General features: G+C 36.6%; 1 protein-coding gene across 1 annotated transcript; it reads left to right on the top strand.

The window, feature by feature from the left end:
* On the top strand, positions 1-1,797 carry LOC113351725. Its single transcript, XM_026595663.1, has 2 exons — positions 1-262; positions 452-1,797. The coding sequence occupies exons 1-2, from the start codon at positions 1-3 to the stop codon at positions 1,795-1,797; spliced, it is 1,608 nt and encodes a 535-aa protein (XP_026451448.1).
* Positions 1,798-12,140: the final 10,343 nt, after the last annotated feature.

Below are 12,140 nucleotides of genomic sequence, written 5' to 3' on the forward strand. Positions count from 1 at the left end.
ATGGGAATTTCAGATCCAAAAACTGTGAAGGAAGTTTTTGAGCTTCTTCAACGAGATCGGCAATCTACCGATGAGAGATTTGTTTCCTTAGAAGAACAATCTAAAACCACCTTAGAGCAATCTCGACAGTTTCATACTGAAACTTCAGCTGACATCAAAGCTCTTTCAGCTCGTATTGAAAAATTACTCCGATCTGCTTCTCCACCAAAGAAATCTTCTATTCATGACTCCGGTGGATCTTCTGGTCATCAGTATCAAAAGGGTAACCCAATTTTTGGTTCCTTTCACCACAATCCACCTCCCCCAAACTTCAATTGAATCCCTAAACTCGATTTCCCACGCTTCAATGGTGATAACCCTCGTGGATGGATCCAAAAGTGCGATAGATACTTTTTACTTAACAATATTGAGGAGCATAGGAAGGTTGACATTGCATCCATCAACCTGGAAGGTAAGGCCGATAAATGGTTTTTGAATTTTCAAGTTGGGAAGCATCGTATTACATGGTATGAACTAGATCGTGGTATTTGTTCTCGTTTTGAAAACCCTGTGGAAGAAAATTTTGTTGGTGCATTTAATAAGTTAGTTCAAATCAATTCAGTTGAGGAATATTTTGATCAATTCGAAGCTCTCAAAGCTTTAATGTTGGCTAATGACCCTTCCATTGATGAACGTTATTTCATTATGAGTTTTATTAGTGGCCTTAAGGAGGAAATTAGAAATTCAGTCCACATGTTTTACCCTGCAACTCTAGCTCAAGCTTCCAGTCTTGCTAGAATGGAGGAACAAAAATTTCTATTATCTCAATCTAGAGTTCTCAAACCAACCTATTCTTCATTCTCCACCTCTAGATCCTTTTATAACTCCAATTTTCCTCCTAAAACACTTACAACATCTTCTAGTTATACAAAAACTCCACCCACCACCCCAAAGCCATTTTCACCAACATCAGCAAAGCCAACTTCTCCTTCACCTATTATTAGGCGCCTTATTCAAGAAAAAATGCGCCTTCGGCATGATAAGGGTCTTTTCTACAATTGTGATGAGGTATATTCCATGGGTCATGTGTGCAAAGGGCGCCAAAAACTTTTTATGGTTCAGGTAGAGACTCATTCTACCTCAGATGCTGACACAGAGGAGGATATTTTTGAGGAAGCTGCTGAATCTCCAGATGAGCCAGAAATCGAGGTCTCTTTAAATGCACTTACAGGGTCTCTCACTGGTGATACTATAAGGGTGCCTGGTTTTCTTAATAACCACCCTATATCTGTACTTATTGATACTGGTAGCACCACCAGTTTTATTGATACTGCATTAGCTCAGATACTTGCCTGCCATATTGAGCCTACTGCTCAACTGTTAGTTAATGTTGCAAATGGTGAAAAGACAGTTGGCTCTGGCATGTGCTCTAATCTCTCTTGGACAATGCAAGGCCATCAGTTTACTGAAGATTTTTTCTTACTTCCGCTTGGAGGCTGTGATATGATTTTAGGAGTTGATTGGCTGCGCAAACTTGGTGATGTAGTTTTCAACCTCTCTACATTAACTGTCGATCTCTCTTATAAGGGTCACAACATCCTTTTACAAGGTCCACATCCCTACACTTCCTTATTCCAAATGAGTAGTGCAGCTGTTAGCAAGTTTTTATGCAATACCACTCATGGCCTTATAGGCCATTTTTTCTCAGTCAACACCACTGCCATACCACCACCTATACCCCCACCTATTTCACCACTTCTTGAGGAGTTCAAATACCTTTTGCTGAACCAACTCAACTCCCTCCTCATAGATCATTAGACCATACCATTCCAATAAAGCCTAATGCTCAACCTCCAAATCAAAGACCCTATAAATGCCCTTATATTCAAAAGAGTGTTGTTGAGCAACTAGTCAGGGAAATGCTTGATTCTAGCATCATCCAACACAACCATAGCCCCTTTGCTTCCCCAATTCTCCTTGTCAAAAAGAAGGACAACACTTGGAGATTTTGTGTTGACTATAGAAAGCTCAATAACATCACCATCAAAGACAAATTCCCTATTCCAGTGGTGGATGAATTATTAGATGAATTGAAAGGGGCCATTATCTTTACTAAATTGGATTTGAGAGCTGGCTATTTTCATACCAGGGTGCATTTTCCATATATACATAAAACTGCTTTTAGGACTCACCAAGGCCATTATGAATTTAAGGTGATTCCCTTTGGCCTCACAAATGCCCCTGCCACTTTCCAAGCACTTATGAATGAAATTTTTGCTCCATATTTGAGGAAGTTTATTCTGGTGTTTTTTGATGATATTCTCATTTATAGTTTCACCATGTCTGAGCATATTAAACATTTGAGAATTGTGTTTTCCTTACTGAGACAACATCAGCTTTTTGCTAAGATGTCCAAATGCTGCTTTGGTCAATCTCAGTTAGAATACTTGGGACACATAGTCACTGCAGATGGTATGTTGTGCTGACCCTAGCAAGATTGCAGCAATGCAAAGTTGGCCCTTACTTACTTCTATAAAGGACTTGAGAGAATTTTTGGGGTTGACAAGTTATTATAGGAAGTTTGTGAGAAATTATGGAGCTATAAGTAAACCTCTCACAGACCTCTTGAAGAAGAATTCTTTCATGTGATCCCCAGCTGCAAGTGTTGCTTTTGAATAACTCAAAGCTGCAATGACCTCCACCCCTGTACTTGCTCTTACAGATTTTTCCAAACAGTTCGTTGTGGAAAGTGATGATAGTGATGGCTGCATTGGTGTTGTGTTAACTCAAGATGGCAGACCAATTTCTTTCTTCAGCACTACCCTTGGGCCTAGAGCAAGAGCCCTTTCCACCTATGAAAAAGAGTTCTTAGCCATTGTCAAAGCTGTTCAGAAGTGGAGACAATATCTGCAGGGTGTCAAATTTATTATTCAGACTGATCACCTAGTCTGAAATATTTTCTAGAGCAAAGACTCACAACATTTCTACAGCAAAGATGGCTGATGAAATTATTTGGCTTTGTCTATGAGATTAGATACAAAAAGGGGAAAGAAAATGTAGTTGCTGACGCATTATCTAGAAGATCTCATGTCACAGCTGACTACAATGCATTAGCTCTTTCTCAGCCTCTTTGTCTCAAAGATCTCCTACACAGCTACTCTAATGATAACAAGGCCCAGCACTTGATTACACAATTACTTCTTTCCCCTACTGTTGTACCACACTACAGTTACACTGATGAAGTTTTGAGGTACAAAGGCATACTTTTTGTTGGTGCAAGCAATGGAGTCAGACAAGCCATATTGACCTCCCTCCACTCTTCTGCCATTGGTGGCCACTCTGTTATGCAGGCTACTTATGTAAGAGCTAAGAACTATTTTTTTTGGCCTCACATGAAATAGGATATACTTCTTTTTGTGGCTAGATGTGACATTTGTCAAAGGAACAAAGGTGAGAGCACATTTCCTTCTGGCTTACTTCAACCACTACCTGTTCCTGATCATGCTTGACAACACATCACAATGGACTTCATTGATGGCTTACTGATGCGTGTCGTAACCACAACAAATTAATTAATATTTTTCTCACTAATTAAAAAGTAATATAGCGATAGTAAGGATCGTTCCCACGAGGAGCAAGAGGTTTTAATTGTCTTATAATGTCACAAAGGGGGGTTTTGGTTTTAGATTTTATAAAGAAAAATAAATAAACAAAGCAGTTAAAAGATAAAGGAAAATCAATAAGAGAGACAAGACTAAGGAATCCTTCTTCGATTAGACTTTGAATAACCGAAACCTCACTTTGATAAGACAAACTAAGATCAGAATTAACTTAGTTTCTTATCCGGAATCGAATTGGACTAAACAACTCATCCCGTACACATATTATTTCGTTAAGCCATAAATAATTCATACAAACCAATATAAACCAACTTGTAAAATTATTCACCTCAACCGGAAGCAATTGAATCAACATAGACATTAAAAGCACTGCAATTGCACCGTAATTTTGTAAGCCTAAACCATTGATACTATACCAAAGCAAAATACCAAAGGTTTTTCTTAACCGGAACCAATTGAATCACACACATCAATTGTACCGAAATTTTGTAAGCCTAAACCATTGAAACTATACAAAAGCAAGCTAACAATAGTTTTTCTTAACCGGAACCAATTGAATCACACACACACATCAATTTTACCGAAGTTTTGTAAGCCTAAACGATTGATACCACACAATAAAGCAAGATAAAAATAGTTTTTCTTAACAGGAACCAATTGAAACACACATCCACACACACATCATGGAATAAATATCAATTGAACCTAAATTTCGTTAAGCAAAAGCAACAAATATATATAATATAAACTCAGGCTTTTCTTAAACAGGAAAACAATTAACTAACAAGATTTTTACCTCAAATTTCGCATCCACTTCTCCAATATGATAGCACTTTCGTCCAGGGAGAATTGATATCGAAATATCCCCACGTTGTCATCCTTATGCGTAAACAAAAGAATAACAACACACCTCAACCTTTACCAGAGAAAGGTTGAAAACCGGTTTTAACTATTGCAAGCAAAAGTTGAAAAACGTCGAAACATATATGCTTTTATGCTAAACCAAAACCGATTCAACATATTGTGACTTTTTCACATACTGTTTCCATTAGAACCCTCATAATCCTTTGATAAAGCCTACCTACTAAGGCTAGAACTTAATCCCGCTAAATCAAAAAATCACCCAAACCATGAGGGTTCACAATATATCAGATCAAACATTAAGGTAATAAAACCGAGAGCATACATCTCATAATCATACGCAACAATAATATAAAAGCAATTAAGCACAGGCTATGTAAATCGAAAACTATCACAAGAAAAATTACTCAAATCAAATAATTTTATTCATAATAGTTTTATTGATAATATACCAATACAATCAATGAAAGTCAAAAATTGATGTCTATTATACTAGATTAAGTATTACAACAAACAACTTAATCTTTAGTGGTGCTCTTGTTGTTCACCGAGGTCTCTTTAGTGTTCAAACTCTTAAAGCATGTCTCGGGAGACTTTTCCACAACCACTTCTTGTTTTTCAAGATCTTCAATTAGAGTATTGAGTTCAGCGAGAAGACCTCTTGTACATTCGTACCTCTCTTTAACCCAATCTTGATGTCGAATAGTCATAGCAAGATTGGTTTCCAGTTCGTCAAAACCTTGAATATATTGAGACATACTATCAGAACGAATCCACTTGGTTTTGGCTGGATCTTGAAGGTTGTAATCCAACAGACATGACTCATCTTGTGATCCAACTGAGCTATCAGAGTCATAATCAGACATAATGCCTTTCTTCTTTCTATTTGTATTGATTCCTTGACAATCCTTAACCTTTTGAGATTCCTCCTTATTAGTCTTTGAGACACTGCGAGTCACTGGAGGCATGATCGGTTATAATAGAACCTAAAGGATTCCTCAGGGTTTCAAATACAGACAAGAAAAAGTTTTTCCTTTTAAAAGAGACAACTTTCGGACCAAAAGACCTCTGGAAAATCCGAAAAATATAATACAATATATTACGTTTCCTTAGTCCGATAATACTAAGATTGAAGGTTTATTAAACACATCCGAAAATTCCAAAAATTCACCTATTTTCGAAAATCATGTTAAACATGAACAATTTTTGACTTCCATGGATTCTCAGCAACCCATATACTTTCACAGAAAATTTTCTGATAATCAACTACACAACCAATTGTGCTTCTGTTTTATTGTGCTTTTCTCATCAAAAACTATGAGCACGAACAGATGAGAAAGCACAATATTTGATACAACTAAGTTGTATCGGAGTAAGCTTTTTCCATCTTACAGTGAATATCAGACACATAGTTCATGTTTCTTTTAGGGAATTTCTGCCCAAAATATTTTCTCCCAAAACGATGATCTTTTCTAACTCTAGAGATATGATCATGTGGAGAAAAAGTACTAATGTGAGAATTCTCGGAGATAGCTAAATCTCTCTTAATTCTTTCAATGAGATTTTCATAAGATTTTCTCATTCTAAGGCCTTCCTTATTATTCACATTAGTGTGCTCATCTGAAACAACTATCGGAAATTACTGATTGCTTCTTTTGGCAGAGATTCGCTCTTTCCCTTCCTTCTGAACTCGTCCTCATCAAAACCACAATTGTTTCGATATGGGTGTGGAGGAACCTTTTTCCAGAAGCGATTATCAACTCTTTCCTCTGACTCCTTTGAGTTGATCTTATTGGGATGTAGTATAATCTGTCTTTCTACTGAGGAATAATCTTTCAGTTTTTTAAGACAAGAAACTTCTTTCAAAAAATTTACCACCGTATGTTGAAGAAGTATAAGTTTCCTGTCAAGTGACTGAAAATTGTATTCCTTAGAGTCAACACAGAATTGGTTCAAAGTTTCCTCTGGACAAGATTTCGTTTGATCATCAGTAGATATAGAAGCTGGTTTATCATCCTCTTCTGACTTGATGTAGTTTGGCAAACTACCATCATCTTGATCTGTTTCAGATGTGATTAACCCAGTTTTATCACAAACTGTAAAAGTCGAGCAAGGACTTTTAGTTTCCTCATCAAAAGAAATCTCAACAGAATCATTAGTCAGAATCATCGGACGTGTCTCTTTATCTGTAAGAGATTTACCAAGAGATTCTAGTTTGACAACGAGATCCATTTTCTCTTTAGCTAGACAATTCAGTTGAATGTCTTTTTCTTTGATCTCCTGCTTAAGACTCTGTCTTTAAAATAAACAGAAGACAAAGATTGTATTGGCTTTAGGAGTTTTACCAACTCTTTATCAGCATCTTCTTTTTCTTCAGAAAAAGACATAGATGTTTTCATTACTCCTGGATCATGAGTCAATGAAGTATTAACATATTCAACATTTGAGCATTCAAACTCTTGCATAACAATAACTGAATCGGACGTAGACTCAATTCTTATAGGTTGGATCGCACCAAACACAGATTGTTAGATGTTTTCGTGTTTTCCTACTCTGATACCAATTGAAAAGGCGAGGGCACCCAAATATACCTCAAGCTAAAACTTTTACTACCTATAAATTCATTCTCCGAAAGTGATTGTCTATAGACTGAGTCGAGACAATGCAACTAATCGGTTCACACTTCGTGTGATCGTCTATGGATACGAGATCGAGAGAATACAACAACGAAGTATGTTTACTTGATATAAAGGTTCGGACTTAACCAAACACAATAGGATTGCTTATCAAGTAAATAGGAATTAACGTTTGTGTAATTTACTTTAATTATAATAAAACAATTATAATGCGGAAAATAAAAGTTAATGACACGGCAAGATTTTGTTAACGAGGAAACCGCAAATGCAGAAAAACCCCGGGACCTAGTCCAGAATAAAATACTCTCAGGATTAAGCCGCTTCACAAAATTACACCTAACATCGTATAATTGAGACCAAGTACCTAACTCTTTAGTATACCTAGTTCCGTCTTTATTCCCACGCCTCCGACTTGTGAATAAGTAACGTACTTGGAATAATCCCTTTGGTTCGTATTCCAAACAGTAAAGGAACAAGAAATCTGTTTGGTATCAACTCTATTCAACCAAGTGATATGAGTCAGACAAAGGCTCTTCGGTTTATCTCAACATAAGCTCCTTCGTCGGGTCTACATCTATCTTATGTTCAATCACCCAAAGGTAATCGGTTAAGATTAAGCCAAAAACACCTTTAATCTGAAGAATCGTGTTGATGCCGATCTATTCAATTAATCAATCCAATCTACCACAAGGATAAACCGATTATTAATTGGATCCTCTTTTCCCAAACAAGTATTGTGCACACCAAAGATTATAAAACCCATGTCAGATCTTTAATATCTTCTTTGTCTTAAAATATTCTTAAATCTTCAATAAACACCTGCACACAATCACTTGCATCTCTTGTGATCAATCACGCATATAACGGAGTCTGTTAACAATGGATTATCACAAGATCGTCTTTAGCACTAACAACAGTCTAAAGATCCCTGTCGAAACTTTGAACTAGGTTGAGTGAATCTTATATCATAAGAGAAGATCCTCAAGAATAAACAAAGTAGGTGCAATCATATCTCAACCACCGTTAGTCAATCAAATCAATTGAAAACAAAGATAAACCGCAATTATCTAGTTTCCCACCAATGGGTCGTGCTAGAGCTTCTCAATCCCAAAGAAGACTTTAAAACGAGCGTCCATAAGAGATTTCACCTGATTATATTACTCTCCTCTCCGATAGGCAGATACAACAGTAACAAAGACAAAAGAGGAAGTCTGTTATTACGAAGGATTAGTTTGCTAGAAAGGAAAACTTTGTGTATTTATACACAAGGAAGTTTGGACACCAAGGAATTTCCAAAACCGAAAATATTCTCAAGATATTCATAAATGCACAGAATCGGTTTTCATAATTCCTGGAAATGCTCTGTCCAAAAATACAATCGAAATCTCTCGGAAAATCTAATTAGTAAATGCACATTACTAATTCCATAATTTCCATACAAAGTTAAATTAATAACCTTAATTAAAGGATTCTTAACTTACTTATGTTTCGATCCTGGGATTCTCTTCCCTTAGGCTTTAAGGAATATCTTTGAACAATTATAGAAATAAACATTCTCAACACGTGTTCAAAATTTGTCGACATCTTTACTTTGTAAGTTCTCTTTCACACTTACAACCTTGAAACCGATTTTACACACTTCCAAACAAGTTTAGAATTGGTTCATCTGACTTTCAAGAACTATGTGATTGATCAAACCAACATTCAACCACAATCGTGGGTTTACGGTTCTACCAAAACAACTTTCGGTTCTACCTCCATGTGAGTACTACGCATAGTCACACTAGCTTCCCAAAGATTCGGTTGACTAGGTACTAGGATCGGTTCACCACATATATATGGTGTTAAACTCATATGTGTTGCACATGTCCATAGGATCAGTTCCCCTTTCTGCTATAAACCTTGATGCACCCCATACAAGGATCGGTTCCTTTTGCCTCACCAGGATCGGTTCCCTACCCCCAAAAAGGATCGGTTCCCTTTCCTAAGGCACATACAATCCGATCATACCAGGTGATTACTTAAAATTGGTTTTACTAATAAAAGTTATACCAATACAAAAATCAGGACTTTGTGAATAGTTCTACCAAGAACACAACAAGTTATGAGCGGTTATACTCTATCACACATATTGGTTGTTCATAAGATATGCAATGAATAACAAAAACAATAACTCCCGGCAATTTCCTTTTCGGTCCACAAACAAGTTTATGAACTTACTTCCTTAGAACACATGTAAACATTGTTCCCTAGGATGAAATCCTCACCTTATACCCATACATAATCACAATGAAATTCAAATGATTGTGGCGATGTCTTATCTACAAAGTTTAATGGTTAAGCAATAAACCTCGTATTGTATTTCTTAATACTATGTCTATCTAGAGTTCAAATATGCTTCGCAGTTGCGTTTTCAATATGCACGACTTGAAAGATACGTTAGGGAATGAAACAGTTCAAGTCAAATATCACTAACCTCAAGTAGAAGGATGATTGTTGTCGTTGTAGCTCCTTGCTTCTTCCCATCTTCAAGACTTCTTGTAATGAATCATATCCTAATACTTTCAAGCTAACTGATAGACGCATTTTTGTGACTGAATTGTCCTCAATTTTCAGTATTGTTGGCACTCGATTTTGTACTAATTTTGGTATTTTATGTGTTTGTAGGCATTTTTGGGAAATAAACATTTTTGGAAAATTTGGCTCGAAAAGTTGATTTTGGCACCCGGAGGGCGCATGTTATTCGGACTCTCAGTTTTGGATAAGGGGTACTCAATTACTAAGGGGCACCTACTTCGATAAGGGCCATCTTCTTTACTATTCACACCCCAGGGTGTCACTTTCTAAGGGCACCCATACTATGGATAAGGGGCACCTTTCTTCATCATTTAAACATTGCAAAATGGCGGGAACTTATTTCAGTTTGCTGTGTACTATTCTGTTGGATTTTTGGAGACATTACGGTGAGATTCAATCAGTGATTTCAATTGGGATGATCTTGATAGGCCCAGACAATATTGGTACGGGTGTTCGAATGAATTTATTTGGATTGGATAATCCGTTGGGATGCAAAACAGGAGAAGCTTGTTTTCTCAGGTTTTCTGGGAAAGATTGGGAAAAGATTTACTTGGATATTTTCACGGATTCGGACTTGTATAGGCCAGTTGAGTCGCAACAGGATTGGTATGTGTTTTTGAATCGTAAAACTTGGGTTGTATGCGTGTCAAGTTGGATAACATAAAGAGGAAGTATTCACGGGATTTCTTGGGTTTATTCTAAGAAAGTTACGTGCAGAGTTGTTCCCTGCAGTGAGTTTAAATCTGTCCGAGATGAGTAGCAGAGTGTTGGAGTGTGCCAGTTGCAAAATAACACAAGAGAACGCGTGAAGAAAAGAAAAAGGGAAAGAAATATTATCGTATCTACACAGAATTGAAGAGAGGATTATATGGAGTTAATACGGAAGATTTGATGATGGTGAGGTATAAAAAGGTCCCTGGGATGTCTTAGAAGGGGGACGGACAGTTTGGGAGATTAAAGAGCTGTGAAAGTCGAGTTGCAGAAGAATCACCATTTCTGCTGCTGTGAAGAACACCAAGAACATAAGGCGCGCAACAGCAGTCGTTTCTTAACAGTGCAAACGACACACATGTGTGGGTCGAGAGCTACAGAATCAGCGACAGTACCGTTCTATCGTTCTTTTCAGTTTGTAATAAATATAACTGTTACAAAACTCGGTTTAATAGTTTTTCTCCATTTCATCTTTGTAAACACCCTTTGAGCAATAAAAATGAATTTTGAGTGTGTTTCCAATATGATGAAGAGCTAAACCCAATCCTTGGGGTGATGGAGGAAGCTGTTGTTTCGGTAAAAGTGATATATCTTTATTTTAAATTAATTATCGCAATTCTATTATGATTTTTGCATTGAACTAAAAATGGATTATATGATTTTGATTAGTTAGGTGTATTTTCTCTTGATAGAATATGCTTGCTTTAGAGTTTTGATATTTTATGCTTGGATTAACATCTATTCTTTTAAAAATCTACATGTCTAGGAAATACTATTAGAATCAATTTGAATGTTGAGTTGAGAAATTATTGTTTTATTAAATCACTAATATCGACCAATGGTGGAATCCTAGCCCCAGTCTCTCCACAATATTCACATCACCTTTTTATTTGAGTTTATTATTATCATTTATAAAATTTAAGTCTAAAAAATCTGCTTTCACAAGTCTTGAATGAACCATTACTTACCACTTCTACAACCACTGTAAAAATTTCATCAATTTTTGGCGCCGCCGACGCGGACTTGTCTTTAGGCTAGAGTTTTTAGAGTTTTATTTGTTTTTAATTTTCATTTTATTTGTTCTTGTTTACGTTTTTGGGTTTTTGTCTTTTCCTTACAGAGTTTGGAGCGAAAGAAAAATTTGCCAAAGTTTTTGGTGAATACTTAAAGATTTGGAGTGAAAGCAACGCGAAAGGAGCGAAAGAAAAGAAGAATAAAAATTAATTAAAAAAAAAAGAGAGAGAGAGAATTTTTTAGAATTTTTAGATTATCTTTTTATTTTGCACTTTATTTTTGGACTCTGGACTGTGGACTTTGGGATTTTATATTATTTTTTTTAAAACTCTACGAAAGGGTAGTTTAAATATCAATTGTTTACAGAGAAGGACGGCGATTACGATATCGCCTCGGCCCCTCGCGTTCGTACATGACATAGGAGTCGTGGCCCGAGTCGACTTCAGCGGTTCATCCCTCGTCTGGTACGGAATGTAAGTTTGTCGAAACACTCGCGAATACCCTGTCAGCGAGTTACTGTATTCCTTAGTTTGCATATATGCTGAGGATTTGAAAACGACTGCTTTAATTTCCTAGTAAAGGGCAAGGACTGGCCATACAAGATAAGGGTTCAGATTTCATCACCGTTCCCTTCTTGCCCGCCTTAGGAAAACAAAACCAAACGCGAACATAAGCCTAAAATTTGACTAGAACGAGACCTATAGGGTAACGAGCTTAATAGGAAAGTCATTCGAAAAATATT

Source organism: Papaver somniferum, chromosome 2 (genome assembly GCF_003573695.1).
Source record: "Papaver somniferum cultivar HN1 chromosome 2, ASM357369v1, whole genome shotgun sequence".
NCBI lineage: Eukaryota > Viridiplantae > Streptophyta > Magnoliopsida > Ranunculales > Papaveraceae > Papaver > Papaver somniferum.